Source organism: Aedes albopictus, chromosome 2 (assembly GCF_035046485.1).
Source record: "Aedes albopictus strain Foshan chromosome 2, AalbF5, whole genome shotgun sequence".
Classification (NCBI taxonomy): domain Eukaryota; kingdom Metazoa; phylum Arthropoda; class Insecta; order Diptera; family Culicidae; genus Aedes; species Aedes albopictus.
Window position 1 is genome coordinate 26,947,778 of NC_085137.1, and position 18,314 is coordinate 26,966,091.

At 43.1% G+C, this 18,314-nt stretch overlaps 2 protein-coding genes across 3 annotated transcripts; one reads left to right on the forward strand and one right to left on the reverse strand.

Annotated features, from left to right (window-relative positions):
• Positions 1-306: 306 nt before the first annotated feature.
• Positions 307-13,501, forward strand: LOC109429658 (transcriptional regulator ATRX-like). Of its 2 annotated transcripts, XM_029864145.2 has the most exons (12): positions 307-968; positions 1,044-1,905; positions 6,063-6,861; positions 6,922-7,645; positions 7,791-8,414; positions 9,186-9,875; positions 10,376-10,544; positions 10,604-11,088; positions 11,393-11,430; positions 11,882-13,144; positions 13,209-13,242; positions 13,373-13,501. In XM_029864145.2, the coding sequence occupies exons 1-10, from the start codon at positions 495-497 to the stop codon at positions 13,140-13,142; spliced, it is 6,126 nt and encodes a 2,041-aa protein (XP_029720005.2). In that variant the 5' UTR covers positions 307-494; the 3' UTR covers positions 13,143-13,144; positions 13,209-13,242; positions 13,373-13,501. The 2 variants fall into 2 exon arrangements, 1 of the variants encoding a protein (XP_029720005.2); XR_009997335.1 differs by lacking the exons at positions 13,209-13,242; positions 13,373-13,501 and having other exon boundaries at positions 11,168-11,430; positions 11,882-11,992.
• LOC109429681 (glutathione S-transferase D7) lies at positions 13,439-18,058 on the reverse strand. Its single transcript, XM_029864146.2, has 3 exons — positions 17,827-18,058; positions 14,153-14,575; positions 13,439-13,802 (listed from the first exon to the last, which is right to left on the reverse strand). Exons 1-3 carry the CDS (start codon positions 17,914-17,916, stop codon positions 13,659-13,661), a joined length of 657 nt encoding a protein of 218 aa, XP_029720006.1. The 5' UTR covers positions 17,917-18,058; the 3' UTR covers positions 13,439-13,658.
• Positions 18,059-18,314: the final 256 nt, after the last annotated feature.

An 18,314-nucleotide genomic window follows, 5' to 3' on the forward strand; every position in this document is an offset into this window, starting at 1 on the left:
TCAAATATTACGTCCATCGTTTTTCGGGATTTCTAGACCCCCCCTCCCCCCTCTGTCACGCACTTTTCCTATACCCAATACACGTACTGTCACACTTTTGTAGACCCCCCCCCTCCCCCAAATGTTGGACGTAATTTTTGAACGTTCCCCAATTTGTTTGTAGTTTTTTCAATCCTCTCATAATTTAATCGCAATCACATAAAACTGACTTTACGTCTATTTGGAAAAGTATTCGAGAATTTGTAAAAAAGGAATTCCTACCTTTTATATACACCCTTTACATAAATTTCCCTTTTCTTTCTCCTTTTCAATCGTTTTTTCATCATTTTCACCACGACGGCGCCCGATCCAAAACTTGTTTTCACTTGTTGCTGTGGTGATGTCTTGATCTGTGATCAAAAAATTTAATATCCGTATCTTGCTGCGCAAAACTCGGTTTTAATACTGTTTGTGAAAGTCACATTGGTGAAAAGTGTGGAGAAAATTTGTCCGAAATGGGTGGAAAACGAAAGTCTGCCGTCAAGACGCGTTCTTCACGACGGCAGCTACGCTCTGCCAAAACGCCTCCGCCACCGTCCGAATCGTCCACTTCGGCCGATGAGAATCATGGTCGGGGCGTAACGCCTACCCCTTCTCCGGACAGCGTCGGCACTTTCGGAAGGCGACGCCGCCGGCTTCGAAAGCGAGCGAAAGTCATGGAGAGCAGCAGTGTTGACACCGAAGAGGATGAAGAGGAGAGGGATAAGTCGCAGCGAAAGGCTGGAGAGGATTCAGATTCAACGGCAGATGATGGTGATCCGGTTGCGCGAGTGGAGGAGTTGAATCGGTTGGCACTGTTTATCAGGGAAGTACGAAATATGGGAAAAGAAGTTGGCACGGCGTGCGATGAGCTGGAAGATGCATTGAATGACGAGGCGGAAGCGGAGCTTGGAAGGCTGAAAACCAAATTGATTGGTTTGACCGAAAAGGTAAGTGATATTTTTTAATTCGTTCAATCGAATCGAAATCGCATGAATCTTGTAAATCTGTTTTTTTTTCTTCAGTTCTACCAGAAAATCATGCGAATTTCTAAGACTGCCGAAACAACGTCCAAAAAGGCGCAGAAGATCCAGCCAGGTCGCGCACAGAAAGACAACATCGATGATGTTTCGGTAAGTCCGAAAACGTCAAAGTCTCGCTCAAATAGCGTGGATTACACCGATTATACGCCACCCCAAGAGCCAGAAAAGTGTGAAGTATCTGAAACGGTAAGAGCTGATGACTCGACTGCAAAGGACAGTGGCAATCCGTCTTCTGGCCATGAAGAATCGGCAACTACGACAAAAGGATCGGCAGAAGAAATTCCAACATATGTGGCATTGGAATGCCACTCGCCAACGCCTGTGTATTTTGATGATTGTGAACCGGAACCGATTCGGGATGTCCCGAATGATGAAACCAGAGAAACCGTGCCCGATATGGAAACGGATTCTGCAATCGCACCCGTTCCGGACGACGATACGGAGAACTTTTACAACCCAACTCTGTTCAAAGAGGAGGCAAATGAGGTGGAACTGGACAAAGTTCAGGACGAACCGGCACAGAGCAATGCCGAAACTTATTCGAAACCGGACAATGTTGAAGATGACAGAACGTCTGACATAGAAGGAGAATCTGTGGTAAACGATTCCATCTTTGGTTTCCACAATTATGCCACTCCGCAGCGACGGAACCCGGAACGTCCCCCGCCTGTGGCAGACACGGTTAAACTGGCAATCAAGAAGGAAAGTTTCGAACAGCGGAAGCAGCAAGCAGCAATGAGTACGCCGTGTGGAACTCGCGGCATTGGGCAACGGAAACTGGTGATAGTTGGCGCAAAGCCAAATTTCACGATCACTGCTGTGCCGTGTGAGCCGCCTAGTGCAGGTAGGTTTAGAACATTGAGACATTGAACATTGAGGCATTATGCTCGTTATGCTCCATTTGGGAAATTTGTGCCATCGCCATGAACATGAGCCTATTCATCATTTATCTGAGGGAGAAGGGAAGGAAAAGAACAGGTAAGGGAATAGGATCGTCGTAGATGCATAAGCGTACCACAATGGGCTCAAATAGCGCCCTGAAAAGAGCACTGCGATAACTAATAAATATTTACCGAATACCCGGAAATGCAGATACGCAAAAAATGGACAGTTACATATCAAATGATACGAAGTTTCATAATCTGATTCACAGAACTATTCCAATATTGTTTGTGCTGAGTGGCAGCCCAGGTGTCAATCTAAAGCTTAACCCAACACTTTGATACCGGAATAGCTGGCTCAGGACCAATGAAGTCATGTGATGCTCCAGTGCGAGCTAACTCATTAGCCATTTCATTTCTAGCGATGAAAGGTTGACCAGATACACATACAAGGTGAACAGCATTTGCTGAATTCAACTCCTCGATTTGAGTTCGACAAGCGATAACTAACTTTGACCTAGTGTTGACCGAAGCAAGTGCTTCAATGGCAGCCTGGCTATCTGAACAGACGTATATTACTTGACTTTGCCCATTACGTGCTGCTGAATTGTATACATCACACATACGTCACAAGCACCAGAACGCTCACTTATTTGCTACTCGAGATCCTTCGTTACCAAGCACTTTGAGAAGCTTAATCTTTTTTAATCCCTCCTGGCTGGAGCTTGATTGGAAAATCTTAAGTCTTTGAAAAGAGCTACCTGGTAGTAGCTACCTACATACTTAGGGTCTGTTCCAATTGGCGAATTAAAATTAATTTTCACTTAAACTTGACAGTTCGATAATTATTTCCTTAGGAGAACTGTCAACTTTAAGTGTCGAACTGTCAAATTTGAGTAAAAATTAATTTTAATTCGCCAATTGGAACAGACCCTTAGAACCGAGGAGTCTCAAATCTTCACTGAATCGATCAATTTTTTCCACTCTGACACGCTACGGTTCCGAATGCGAATAACTTTGGCAAGAGTCTAAAAAGGCCAGTTTGACACCGATTCAAGTGTGGGCAAGCATTTATTTTCTCACTCTGGTACGCCACGGTTCCGAATACGAGTAACTTTGGCATGAGTCTAAAAAAATATAAATGCATTGTGTTCAACTTTTCCTCATCCGAATCTTCGAATGCGAAAGAATTTGACCGGATCTAGGAAGGCCAGTTGATCGCTCCCACATTCGATTTGGATCAATCGATTTGAATTATCTACCACTCAATCCTCCGGGTATCAGTAAGTAGTTTCGGTCGTTGACAGTTCATTCAGTGCCTTTCGAATACAGTCTACCTTCGCAACGGTACCGTGCGACTACTGTGGTGTGATTGCCATCATCATGGTCGTCGTCATCGGTGTGTAAGTGCCAAACGTCAACACACTTCTTTCAATCTTCACCGATTGCTTCCTATTGTGATAGCACATACATGTCTGATGGTTAGTGTTACGACTAGGAGACTTTGGTAAAACGACCGAACCCAACTGTTTGGGTTCTCATGAGAGTATCTTCGAATACGTTCAGTCTCAGTGTATCCTCGATACTGAAATAAAGTTAGTTCTAGTTTGACTACATACATGCTCGGTCCTTTTAGCATCATGAAAGAATGTCTCTGTGAGCAACGTCTCACGAATATAACAGTTAGTTCAGAGATGAATGCAGCAACGATTGCGTTGTTGACAAGCACATATGCTCGAGGCATGACACGCGAGTTTAGCTTTCATATTTGCTGAAAATAGCAAACTGGCTAACAAGGTAACACCGCTAGCTATCATGGTTTCCCATAGCGGAAATCATCATAGTTACAGGTCGCAAGCCCTGGTAAAGTGTGGAACGTTTTGATGGCTGTGATCCCTGACCATCATGTAATCATAATCCCAGGGATACTCAAGTGACCATAGTGTTGGGTTGTGGGGGTTGCGTGTGTGGGGTGCATATATTGACAAGCATTGCTATGGATCGTTAGGGCTGAGTAGGAACGGAAAATGGTTCTACGATTGCTTAATTGCGATTATACCTACTGGTATGGTCGTGGTTTAACAGTGGTGGCGCCGCTTTTCGCTTGTGTTCGGCCTAGGTGGTTTGTTTAGGCGGTGTGGGTAGGTCTGTATGTACTTCGTACGTGCAGTGCGTACGGCTTCAGCATTGTGGTTACTTGGGTAGTGTAGGATAATTGGGTTTGGGACTGAGGGGGTCGTCATTGATTCTGCCGACACCATTGAGTGCTCATTGTTGACGGTTGTGTTGGTGACGATTTCTTCAGCTTTATAATCTCATTTATACCACGCACAAACTTTGGGAAGAGGGACTGCTTTGTAATGCAAGAGAGGGATTTAAACTCTGCGTTACGGGTTGGGTGAGGTCATGCAGATTGCAGATAGAAGCAACCCAGGTGACCGTGCGGCTCGGGTCGTGATGGATGCATGAGTGCAGTGTGTGTGGGGTGCGCTACCCTGTCGGTGCAGTTGAGTCTGGGTTGGAGTGGAAAGAGATCCTTCTCTACCCTAGATTGGTTTCGGTTGTACGGGCGGGGTAGTGTTTGTCTTATTTGTGACGTGTTGTGCGTGATTTGCGGCCCGAGCTGCGTGGTTACTTGGGAAGTATTGTGCTCTGCAATCTAGATTTTGGTTTTAAGGTGAAGCTATGGCTGGGCTGTGCCTCGAATTTGTTGGGCGCAGGTCGGGAGAGCTGGTGGCGGTTTGTGCTGGACGGTTTGCTCGATTGGCTATTCACTGTTGGTAGCCAGTCGATCGACTGTTCGCGCAGCCTGTCATTTGGTTCTTGGGGTTTGTGCTCTCGAGGTTCGGGGCGGTGCTTCATTGTATCTTCGCTTTAATACTAATATTCCTTGTTTGATTAATTGACTATTATGTACAGGCATTTAACTCATTCTATTTCATAGATTGCCAGATTTAAGGGTAATGGTTCAATAGGGTGTTAGCAATCAGAGTGGATTAGAACGAGTTGGCGCCTACAATACACCAACACTAACACACATACACCAATACTTACACGCACACATGCACCTACAACTAGCTGTAAAAGACCAGTGGGCGGGACAATGGTGCCTACCCAACAGTTGTAGGTGGGGTGTTTGGCTTAGCTACATGACTTGGTCCGGCAAGCCCATAAACATCAATTGGTAGACGTATTGCCTAGTGAAAAGACAACGCAGATGGGCGAAAGCCAGGGGATGCGTTGATAATAGCAATAGCAATAGCAATAGCAAAAATAGCAAACTGGCTAACAAGGTTTCCTAGATTGGAATACACCTTACGACAGTAAGATTCTTTGACTAAAGTCAATGTGACTGTACCATTTTACATAAGTCTGCAAAGATTGTGCTGTCCTTTTATGCTGAAGCTAAATCTGATCTCTTCTAACCGTAGCCATTACAAAAATAGGCAAAAAGCTGACTAGTGCAGTTCTACCTCTGGAACAGGCGGTCCTTAGTGCTACATTCTTAGCCAGTCGAACTAACCGCTATCGTTACTACACAGCTATCTGGGCTGATCGGAAATAGTTATTTATGCGACGAGTTTTCTATGCAACTCGTTGCGAAACTCGATTTTTTCACACTCTTCGTATTTATCCAATTCGGCAAGCCTCGTAGGATAAATGTACGGCTCGTGCTGAAAAAATCTACTTTTCAAGTTTGAAGTCCGGTGTTCCTATTCTTCTTCTTTTTGGCTCTACGTCCCCACTGGGATTTGGCCTGCATCTCTCCAACTTAGTGTACTTCGGGCACTTCCACAGTTATTAATTGAAGGGCTTCCTTTGCCTGCCATTGCATGAATTTGTATATTGTGAGGCAAGTACAATGATACCCTATGCCCACGGAGTCGAGAAAATTTTCCCGACCGGAACGGGAATCGAATTCGCCGTCTCCGGATTGGCAATCTATAGCCTTAACCACTAAACTAACTGAAGAGACCCCCCCCCTCCGATGATTCTATATTTTATACTAAAAAAGTAGCAAAACCGTAGTCTATCCCTGTGGCAATTTTTCGTCATACAATTATGTTAGAAAACACTGGTGCTACGGTAATGTAATAATTTGTTATTATTCCATTCTTAGTGCGCTCACCTCTGCCCGAAAACCCAGTTCCGGTCAAACCAGATCCCGATACAAAACCCCTCTATCAGCCGGAACCCAGTACGTCGAAGGATTTAGATGTAAAACTGATCGAAAAACCCAACAAATCGGATAAGGATGAGTTCGTTACCAACGCCGATCCCAATCCCAACAGGAAGCCTACAAACGATGAAATTCGTTACATCGTTCCGCATCTGCCTAAATTCAGTGTCTCGCAAGTGCCGCAAGGCGAAAACTACGAACTAACGCTGATGAAACAGGAGATCGAGCAGCGTCTTCGGGTAAACGATTTGTCCTGGGTAACTCAACGGGCCATTCGGGACGAGACCGCTCGTATCAAGAAAGTCAACCGAAATAACGAGCGGCTGACTCGGGAATTGGAGCGTTTCGGAGGTACCCTATCGGCTAACCAGCTGATCCTCGACTACGATTCGGACAAGAAGACGTTCATTCGGGTTCATCCGGAGCTGGTGGCAAAAATGAAACCACATCAAAAGGAAGGAATCAAATTCATGTACGACTGTTGCTACGGGGGCAGCTCCAAAGATCGGAATGCACCGGGATCAGGGTGCATCTTGGCCCATTGCATGGGTCTCGGTAAAACGATGCAAGTTATTGCGCTGATGAACACGGTAATCTGCTACCCACAGCTAAGCACAAAGCGAATCATTGTGGTTTGTCCGAAATCCACCGTCATGAACTGGGCACAGGAGATTCGTTACTGGTTGGGGGACATTCCCAGTGGAGCGACCGTACAGGTGTTCCACTTGCCAGAAAGCTCGTAAGTATTTTGTGTCGTAATGTAGACATTTAAAAATGTGGTTTATTCCGTATTTTTCAGCAACATCTACAAGAAGATGGAGGTCCTACGAGGATTCCATAACGTAACTAGCAAGAATGCTCACTGCTTACTGATTGGTTACGAAGCATTCCGTTCGCTGGTGTTCTACGATGCTCGAAATAAAAACGGAGAACAGCATTCCGATCGGATTCGCACCGAAGTACGCCGAATTTTAATCAACCCGGGTGCCGATCTAATTGTGTTGGATGAAGGGCACATAATCAAAAATCGAAAGTCCCAAACTAACCTGTCCGTGTCGGAGGTAGCCACCAAGCGACGTATAATTTTGACCGGCACTCCAATCCAGAACAATCTGAACGAGTATTTCTGCATGGTAAGCTTCGTCAAGCCGGCGTACCTGGGCGACGAGCGGGAATTCAACGAACAGTACGCACGACCCATCAGAGACGGCCAGCATAAGGATTCCAGTCCTGGCGACATTCGCTACATGAAGACAAAGTCGTTCATCTTGCACAAACACCTGGAAAGCTTCGTGCAGCGTAAGGAGTTCTCCGTGCTTCAAGGTTTTCTACCGGAAAAGTACGAATACGTATTGTACGTTCCGTTAACTCCGGTACAGGAAGATCTGTACGAACAATACCTGCAGAGAAATCCTTTCCGCAAAGATGTTGGCGGCCGAAACTTGCTGGAAGATTACACGTTCATGCGTAAAATCTGGACCCATCCCATCGTGTTGGAAAAAGCCTGGGAAACGGCCATGAAGGTAAGAGAGCTTTAAAAAAACCTCGAGTCAGTTTCGTAGCAACTACGAATTGTAGAGTCATCTACGCTCATGCTCAGTCAAACAAAATGAGTTATATAAAATAATAAATTATGACACTGAATTGCATAAATATATTTTTCAACAGAAAAAGTACGGCATCAAAGAAAAGCGTAAAGCGGCTCGTCGTGTCCGTGGATTCGACAGTAGCTCCGAAGACGACGACGACAACGATGCCGACAATGCACGATCCATCACAAACATCTGGTGGAAGCAGATCATCAGCAAGGACGACCTGGAGTCGCTTTACCCCAGCAACAAAATGATCCTGCTCTTTGAAATCCTTCGTATGTGCCAGGAGAAGGGTGAAAAGTGTTTGATCTTTTCCGGCTTTGTCATGGTGCTGAACATGGTGGAGTACTTTATGAAGATGATCGATGAACAGAGCAAGAATCCCAAGGCGCACCTCCATGGATTGTCTCGGTTCCGGGGACCGTGGCGTCCGGGGATGGACTATTACCGCCTCGATGGTGGTACGTCAAAATCCATCCGCCACGAAATGATCAACAAGTTTAACGATCCGAAAAATCGGGTCACTCGGGTGTTTCTTATCTCCACCAAGGCGGGCGGCCAAGGCATCAATCTGGTTGGAGCTAATCGAGTGGTAATCTTGGATACATCCTGGAATCCGGCTGTAGATCAGCAGGGTATTTTCCGCATATATCGCTTGGGGCAGCAAAAGCCCTGCTACATCTACCGTTTGTTGGCTATTGTAAGTAGTTTTCGTAGTTTAAAAGTCGTTTTATTTTACAATGGGTAACAAAACAGGTCTACATTGCTTGGAATAATGCCGTTCGACTTACAGTTGTTTTGGCATCGTGGTCATTTGGCATAAATATCATTTCGCATGATAGCATTGCTCCAAACGACTGTGTGTCAAACGGGGTAAACCTAACAAAAGCGAAATAAAGGATATTAAGGCGAAACTGGAAGCATTTCCTCACTTTTTGGTTTTTGATTTTTTTATTAAATAACGAAGCAATATTTTCAAAATCGGTTTTCGTGCACATGTAGAGTATGGATCAAGGTATCTTTTGATTTTTTTTTTGTAGTGGAAAATGTTTTCCGTTTTTGTAGAAACCATTTTTGAACAAAATTTCACATAAAAATGGTTTCTGCAAAAATGGAAAACATTTTCCACCTCAAAAAAATTCAGAAGATACCTTGATCCATACTCTACATGTGCACGAAAACGGATTTAAAAAATATTGCTTCGTTATTTAATAAAAAATCAAAAACCGAAAAAATGTGAAAATGCTTCCAGTTTCGCCTTAAGGAGAACAGTTTCCATTTTACAAACGGTGCGCTGTTTGTTACGTTTTCTGTTTACGAATAGATATAATGAATATAGGAGCTAGATTGAGTTTGAATAAGGACGAAAAGTGTAAAAAGTACAAATGAGCTTACATCTTGTCACTTCTTTGTTTATAAACCTGGGAAATTCAACAAAATTGTTTTGTATTTTCATCATTCTTTGCCTCAGCACACAATGGAGGAGAAAGTGTATTCTCGCGCGGTCACTAAACAGGCCATGAGTCATCGGGTGGCGGATAAGAAACAGGTTGACCGGAACTACAATATGGCCGAACTGGAAGAGCTGTACCACTTTGAAAGGGTCAACATGAGCGCCCGTTCGAATCCTCCGCCGGCGGTGGATGACCTATTGTCCACGCTGCTGCTCAAATTTCCCAAGCTCATTTTCCGATACCACACGCACGAGACCATGCTGGACAACAAAAATGAGGAAGATTTGACTGAGTTTGAAAAGAAACTAGCATGGAGAGAATTCAAGAAGAAAGGATTGATGATGAGCCTGGAACTTGGTATGGGTGCAGACGGAGCTGGTGAGCTTGATAAAGCTGATTCACAAATGTCCGAGTTGGACGTAGACCCGGAACTGCGAGACATGTTTGAAAAATCCTGCACCCCCAAGACTGAGCCAATAGACTTGGAACCCGTGGACAATACACCGTTGATCATACCGGTTCGGAAATCATTTGGCAAACGGTTCGACGAAAAGCTCATGGACGTGGACCCGGATCCGGTAGAGGAAGATTCTGCCATCTTCGGCGAGGATCCGTACAATGAGATCAGTTTGGGACGCAGTATCATCGAGGAGCAACGTCAGAAACTGGGCATCAAAATGGAGCCGGGAATTTCAACCCCTTCACAGGTGAGACAAATAAATCGAACGTTATATCGTGTGCGCACCAAACTGAAAAATGCCAAACAAACGTTGTGCAAGTTAGTGAATATTTACTAGTTCTTGGAAGCCAGAGCTTCATATTTTGTTATATTTGTACACAATCACTAGCTAATCTTTTGTAGAAAAAAAAGTTTACATTTTGAATCAGCAACGTTTTATGACGTTTTTTAAGTGCGCAAAGTGGTACGAACCAGCCGCGGGCTGAAAGTCTCGATAATTATAAGATCAATTCCCTATCCTATTGACCGGCATTCGGACACGACTGGCGCTGGTATTGCTTATTGAAAAGTATTAGGTTGCCAACTAAGGATGAGGCCAATCCTAAGCATCGTCTGTTAATTCTCTGTGTAAACGCAGTCGTCCTTGCAATAACAAAGAAGCAGCTGCGCGCAGTCAATCATGATCATGCTCATTTCACGATATATTCAACAATCTAGAGATAATTCTAATGTTCTACAATCTTACAGGTGAACGTATCTAAAGCTGAAGTTGATTTGTTGCGTACCCTGGAAGAAGACAAAGAGCACCGCCCTCTTCCTGTGCAGATCAAACAGGAACCCCAGGAACTTGTAACGCAAGATATAGTCCGAGAAGCACCCGTTGTAGAGTCCGTTGATCTCTTGGATCTTTCATATGGTATGATTTACATTATATTTGACTCCATTAGAAAAACCAATTAACTTATTGTTTTCCAGAGAGTGGCCAATCGACACTGAATGATCAATCGGAGTCATCAACAGCGCCGACAGTGTCAGCCGTCAAGGAGCAGCTGTCGGTCGATAGCTCTTCTCCGTCGATTATCATCGGCCCCGACACGTTGTCCTCGATGATCGAATACGACCCCCTGACCAGCAGTCAGGATCACATCGTAACCGAAGCTTGCGCAAACTCTTGTCGTGAAAGCATGGAAGCGACTGACAACAGCACAGCGGAAACATCTACCTATGAAAAATTCGAAGCCCGTCTAAAATCAAATCCCACAGTCACCACAAGTACTGCAGCACCACCTCCGTCCGTGGTGTTGGTAGCGACGGCTACAGGCCATTTTCAAGTCGAGGTCCAAATGCACGGCGCAGACTCCAGGGCTTCCATTTCGGTGGAACCATTGTTGACGCGGAGCATGAAGCGGAAGATGATGGCTGCAGGCAGCCCGGCGGCCTCCAATCCCAAGAAAGCGAAGGTGAGTGGTAAGGCCTTTCCGAGAGTCAAACCAAGGGAATCCGAAACTGATCAATATTTATTTTCTTTCCCTGTTTCAGAAACATGCCTGATTGATTGTTGAAACACGTTTTTTTTTTTTGTTTTTATGTGAATAGGAATTATTTTAGTTTACCGTTTCTGTTATCTACCCGTATTGATCCTATTGTATTCACTTATCAAAAGTAGTTGGTAGATTGCATATGTATATAGTTTGATCAATATAAGTAAATTTGAAACAAACAGAGAAGGGCGGTGTAACGGCTTTCTGATTTTTTTTCCTGCAGATATACAGCACACGTGACGCAACGGTTCAGTTATCCAGGTACGTATTATTCAACTATATATCTAGATGTTTCAAGGGTTGGGAAAAGCAATGGTGCCGTGTTTACAGAAAATGAGCTCGTTTCCATTGCCACCTATATCATAGAGCTTCATTTAAACGTTAAACGAGGCAACACTCTACTGCGGTAATGAATTATTTTAGCATTTCTCGAAACAACAACTGTTTTGAAGGAGAATTCATAAATTCGACCCAAGTCGAACATGTGTTAGATTTTTCTGCTTGCTTGTCAGCAGTTGTTAAAAAAGTGATTCAAAAGTAAATGATTGATTTCTGAGCTGATTTCTGATTGATTGAGCTTTTTCACTTTGCAAAGATTTCGCACTTCTACCAGTTGCACTTAGCTCTCATATATACTTTTTATTGTAATGTTATTTTACATTGTTTTATAAAGGTTCCTATCCGAAATATATTCATTTCTACTTGATTTCAGCGCTCAAACAAACGATCATCAAAAATCCAATCAATGTCGTGCCCTCGTTCCGTATGTCAATCATTCCGGAACCCGTGTAACTCTCAATGTTCATTTGCGTGAATACCTCGACCAAAACAATCAAATAATAATTCCAAACAACTGTTGTCGCGCCCTGGCACCCTACGTAAAGCGGGTATCTTTGCTGGACGACATTTTGCGCAGCTGTGGGTGTTTCTCTCAAATTTCCGGCTCCTATCAACTTCCGCTCGTTCAAGTGGATAGTGATGCTAAAGACATGGAGCGAAGCACGATTCCAGCTGTACGTCAAACGACCACCCTCTCGTGGAATGACGAGGAAGTAAACTTCGCGGATTTGGAAACCTGGTACGAAGAATCCAGCGGACAGTACTACACAGCAGAAACGGAGTTCTACAGTGTTCATGACGAGAGCGACCCACTTACTCTCACCCAATGTACCCTTCCTGAATCGCAGCAAGCGTACACGCAGCAAGCAATCGAAGTGGGCAACGAACAAGAATTGATTAATCATTTGGAAGAACTACGCGCTGCATTGTCAGATGAAGTTCAAGAAAACGAAGCAGGCCCAGCTAATTGCTCAGCAGTCGTTCCGTATTGTCCTCCAGTTTCGATTTGGGATGAACAAAAGTATGATCGTTTGAAAGCTGAAGCGCCTCAGATGGTACTCTATCGTCCTGTTCGGTCATTCTGGGATCAGAAAAATTACAGCATGCGAATGGTTCAAGTGGAACGTAGGCGCCAAATTATTCGCAATCAGCACAATAAGTGCTATCGATTTATTCCGTACAACAAAGACGATAGAAAATGGGCCAAAGAAATTCCACCCACCTACGTTGAGAATGCGGACATCTGCGCTGACGCGCTTCTTCCACTGCCGGTATTGCCAACGAACGCGCCCAACGAGTGTTCATCAATAATGCATCGTACAAAGCCTGCTGCAGTCGTCAGCATGGCGCTACTACCCTACACCGGAAATTGCATTCTAAATGCAATCCAAGGACGCGTACTTCGACCGGAACCAAACTCCGTTGTGTTGAGTTCTGAATTGACGGAATATTTGTCGTTCTGTCGAAATGTTACCTGCCAATCGTCGTCACAAGGTATCCCGAGTCCCAAGGCAAATCGCGGCGTGAAGCGTAAACGGGAGAACTTGTCTCAAACGTTGGAAACGCCGAAAAAATCGAAGAACTCGAAATCGGAGTTCATCTTGCCAGCCGTGTTGGGAGACAGAAATCGTTAGAAGTATGTTTGAACATAATTTATTGAAATTCCTCATGCTAACTTTTTAATTTTCGTTTTTCGGTAGGTATCACTTGAAAGAAGAGTACTTCAAAACAACTGTAAGTATAATTGATTACTAATATCAATTTCAATGCGACAATTTTGTTTTCATCTACTAATTTACAAATGAGCTACTTTACAAGTTTAACTATCCATCTGTTTGTGTGATTTTTTTTTGTTTTGTTTTAGGGATTCGTTTGACAGAGTACTGGCCATTGGTTTGTTTTTCTTTCATTTAATTATTAAGACTTTAGATTCACAGTGCACTGTGCATTGAGTTCAATTCCTTTATTGCATCTACTTTCTTGCGAGAGATTCGATTATCTCGTCTACGCACAACACAATTAACGAGCACTTTTCTTGTTTGTATTTTTTTTAACATGTTGACATTTCAATAAATAAATCTTTAAGAAGAATAAGCGTTTATTCTGTAGCTTTGCTATAGTGAGAATTATAGAACTGAAAAAAAAAATAATTAGAAAGGTTCCTCCAACTTGGATTTCAAACCGTTTCCGAAAATGCTTGCGCCTTCTTCATTCTCTTCGAATCCCGGAAGGGATTTACAACGCTCCAACCAGGCTGTGACGTTCGGCAAACCACTCAAGTCAACACCAAATTTCTGCAAATAAACGTGATATTTATGAATAAGTAACAGGTGTAGTTTATCCATGGGAATTATTCCGTTTGGCATAACAGGCGTTTGGCGTAGCAATAGGTGAGTTGGCTATTTTCATGCATAATTTTTCGCATTTCACGCGATTTGTCATTTTGGCAACGATACCTAAATGTATGTCTTATGGAATCATTTTTGATGCTGCTTGACCGTGAAACATTTGTTTAAACGGCTATTATGACAATTGACTTCATGTCAAACGACTGTATGCCAAACGGGTTCGACCCTATCCAGGAGACATTCATAGTCGACATCGATTATAAACCTAAAATCATTGACTTTCGTAGATATCTCACCTCCAGAGACGAAACGGTGGCCAACAAACACAAATCGGCTACGGTGGTGTTTTCACCCGCAACCCAATCCTGTCCGTCGAGGTATCCATTCAACGTCCCGAGGGCTTCCATGATGGCGTCCTTCTTCTCCTGGGGGATCGTGGTGGCACCCTGGCGCATCAGCGGAGCGAAAGCAGCATACGCCCGGCCGAACAGGACAGTTGAATCAAAGTACAACCGTTGGTTGATGATGCCGCGCTGCTTCGGATCCGCCGGATACAGGGTACTGTCCGGTTGGTGTTGCTCCACCAGGTAAGTGGCAATTGCTTTCGATTCCCACAGGACGTAGTCGTCGTCGACGATTGTCGGAACGGTGTGCTGGGGATTTATCTTCAGGAATTCCTCCTGCATGTGCTCGCCTGCCATCAGATTCAGAATTTTGACCTGTTTAGAAATGGAGAAGCAATGTCATATACAGTTATCTACTATTGACTGTTGAGAACTCCAAAATTCAGACAACAAGAACTCTACGTTCCGTTGATTACCATCACTGGTCCAGTGCAGATGCAATCTTCAGTATTCTTTGCATTGCATATGCATAAAAACTGATAAACATTTGCTAATTTGAATATATATTTTATGTGAACCAATTGTCAGGATGGCATCTAGTACAATAGATATGTATTTCCAAATTTCATCATTTTGATCGGGTTTCAAACATGCATACACTAACATAGTTATTGAATATGTTTTCAACGCATTTTTCCACATTAAATAATTAAACCGGCAAAGAATTCCACACCATCGGATGATTGCTTAAGGTTTGAATAATTAATTAGCACCAGTCGCTGCTTGCCGTTTATCCTTTCAACAACGAGGTGACCGATTTATCGATTTCTGTTGAGGAACTTAGGGGCGCCTACACACGCTAAGGTGGAGTCAAAAGGAGCATTAAAAGGTATCCTTGTCGCGTCGGACAATCAAAGTAGGATGCCTTTGTAGTCGGTGGGCGAGTGACTGTAATAAATTACACGAGAGAGGCAGGTCAAGGCCTTTGTATTCGTAATCAGTAGTACTTAATCAGTCATTACCGATCGTAATGACATAACACTGGATTTTGAAGAAAATTCTTAACAATGTTGGAAGGCAGGTGAATAAACTCATGATTTTCATAATGGTACCCTATGATACCTATTATCTACAAAATACAAGTTGAATGCCCGTCGTAATGGAGTTGAAAATTTATCCTTCAAAATAACGTTAACATGGGAACGTAGCCGTTTGGTGTTTTGTAATGCCATGAACTATTCAATTCAATGATAGTCTACCTAACATGCTAGACTGTTTGCATACGGACGGAAAAATAACACTGGTAATATTTAAGGCCGGTGAAGGTGATACACGTGACTTTTTTCACAACGGCTGATGGGAGATTTCAACTCCCATGGTACAGTCTGGAGAGAATTGTACGATGATAGCCGTTCAACATTGACCTCTGTAACAACTCCAACATGACAATTTCGAATACCTGGGAAGTTACGCGACTGGCACCTCCAGCTAAAATAGCAGTCCTAGAGACAACCGATTAGACCACTCAATCTATTCGAGCTCACTCTCGCTGGAGCGTACATGGAAGGTTATCTAGGATCCCCATGGCAGTAAGTGATCACCTGCCGATCGTTGTTTTTATTTCTAATAATGGCTCACATCTACCTTCATCTATCGACTTTACGAAACACATTGAGTAGGGTTGAAAGAATTTCGGAAACGCGGTTCGGTCGAAAACTTCAAGCGGTACGCTTGATCAAGGCCAAGAAAAGTGGTTACAGGCGTCGGTTCGTCGAGGGTTTATCGCGCGAAACTTCGATGAGAACTGTTTGGAACGTCGGGAGAAGCATAACATGCCGTCGGCTAACAAGGATCGAGAAAGCTCTTGCCGCTGGATCCTTAAGTTTGCTGAACAAGTTTTTCCAGATTCCGTATCCGTCGAGCAAATAATCAGTGAGGTTTCCGAAGATATAGGAAGGACACGGATAAGCCGTATTCGATGGTTGAATTCTCACTTGCTCTACTTTCATGTAACAATTCCGCTGCAGGAATGAATCTAATAAAGCTTAGTTTGCTGAAAAACTGCCTTGACGTCGCAAAGAGGCGCTTGTGGAACTTATTCAATCAGTTTCTGGAGAACAATATTGTTCTGGATGATTGGAGGCAAGTGAGGGTGATAGTAATCCAAAAGCCAGTGACACCCGCATCGGATCATACATAATTCGTATCATCCAATCACGATGTTGTCTTGTCTACGGAAGTTATTTGAAAGATGATTCTCTTCTGACTGCGGACAAATGGGTTGAATCGAGCGGCATGTTGTCAGATAAACAGTTTGTTTTCCACAGAGGCAAAGGTACACATGTACAACTACATGGCGTGGCTTTCTTCAAGTATTCAGTTTGCCATTGCTCAAAAGCAGCAAATAGGCGTAGTATTTTTGGATACTGAGGGGGATTTTGATTCAGTTTTCGTAGATGTTCCTAATTCTGTTAACACGATTGGAATCAGGTGATGTCACTGTTTAACTTGCTGTTTGAAAAGCAGAAGAGTATTGCTCTTGGCGACTATACAATTTCACGAATTAGCTACCAGGGTTCATGCTTATCCTCCTTTACAAAAAAAAAAACGGAGAGGGTTGTCTTTTCTAAACACAAACTGGCTAAGTTACCGTTCCATCTTATGGAACAACACCAAACACGACTCCAAATGCACCTGCAGGAAACACATTGTGTATCTGACACAGAAAATCAAAAAGCGAATCAACAGGACACAATCGGTGAAATACTAGATATTTTTCTAATAATTTACTCTATGATTGCTTAGAAAAATAACTTTCATGTCTAACGGCTACCCGTAAAAAAGCCCAAAATTGTAACGTGCTAGAGCAAATCTGAGCCTGGATTCGGATTCAGTCGCCCAACATTTAGCAGAGACACATACGTTTGCTTTTGAGACAAATTAATGTTTCACTATGTAATATAATTACATTATGTACCTTTCTTTTATGCCAGAAATCTCATATTCAGTTTTCGAAGATATCACACTCTCTGAAAACATACTTAACAACAATTGAAAAACCTTGTTTGAAAGCAATTTTAGTGATGATTCATGATCATTGATTTAATTAAAAACTTTTAAAAACTATGTTGCAATTCACATCATTTCATAGTCGGTTTGGAACGGAGATTAAACATAGAACTTTAAATGCACAAAGTAAATTTGATAACCACTTTCAAACGTTAAACTTTCAAAAACGTTTGGATTGAATTGGCTGTATTTGATCTATCGTGCTTAGCATTAATCTTAGTAGGGGTACTCACTTAACAGATGTAATAGCTGCGTAAGCCATGATTTTCTGTTTATTGGAAATGCTTCATGATTTTGCGAATGAAATAATCAAAGATTGCCTTGTTGATCACGACGTTTAATCAGTTTACGCTGTTAAGTGAATCCCCCTAGTATTTTCCAAATAATACTATTCTTCAAACAGCATTTCAATTTCTACCGAAGTCATCATGACTATGCAAATAATAATCACTACTCTATTAACACATTTTGCTTTCGCAGTCGCGTGCTTCAATTTGTTGTTTCTTCCAAAAAAAAATTAATCTTCACAATCCTGTTCTTGTGGTGGGTGGACCTACCTCTACATCCAATCCGAGATTACGTGCCACCAGCAAAGCCGACCGCGACGGAGGCGACATGGGGAAATGGTACAACACAATTGGGGCCATACTTATTTCACTGATTTCGATTTAGTAACACTTGTCGAAGTCCAAAACAGTTCTAATCACTTCCGATTTGAGATTTTGGGTTTTTTGAGATCCACCAAACCAATCGTTGTTTCCAGTTGAAGCACCAAACGGTTACTAATGCCGTGCTATGGAACAGCTAATAGATTTATACCGCCATGCTCGTGGTAAGGTGCCTATAAGACGCGAATGACGTGTATGCTGCAGGTGTACACTGAACGAAAACACCCGCCGAACGGAAAATGATTCTTCATTCAATGCGATACAGAACCGCAGAATCTCAATTTTGAATGATTTCACAGCAGAATGATTTTACTGCCTTCTACTGAATAAAAATCATCCTATTATAAAACAAAAATGGACGCAAACATAAAGGATTT

Coding starts and splice junctions, on each gene's coding strand:
- LOC109429658 (XM_029864145.2), top strand. CDS start 495: ATGGGTGGAAAACGAAAGTCTGCCGTCAAGACGCGTTCTTCACGACGG. Junction 1,906..6,062: donor GTGTGAGCCGCCTAGTGCAG/GTAGGTTTAGAA, acceptor TTCCATTCTTAG/TGCGCTCACCTCTGCCCGAA. Junction 6,862..6,921: donor TTCCACTTGCCAGAAAGCTC/GTAAGTATTTTG, acceptor CGTATTTTTCAG/CAACATCTACAAGAAGATGG.
- LOC109429681 (XM_029864146.2), bottom strand. CDS start 17,916: ATGGCCCCAATTGTGTTGTACCATTTCCCCATGTCGCCTCCGTCGCGG. Junction 14,576..17,826: donor ATCTCGGATTGGATGTAGAG/GTAGGTCCACCC, acceptor ATTTCTAAACAG/GTCAAAATTCTGAATCTGAT. Junction 13,803..14,152: donor CCACCGTTTCGTCTCTGGAG/GTGAGATATCTA, acceptor GTTTATTTGCAG/AAATTTGGTGTTGACTTGAG.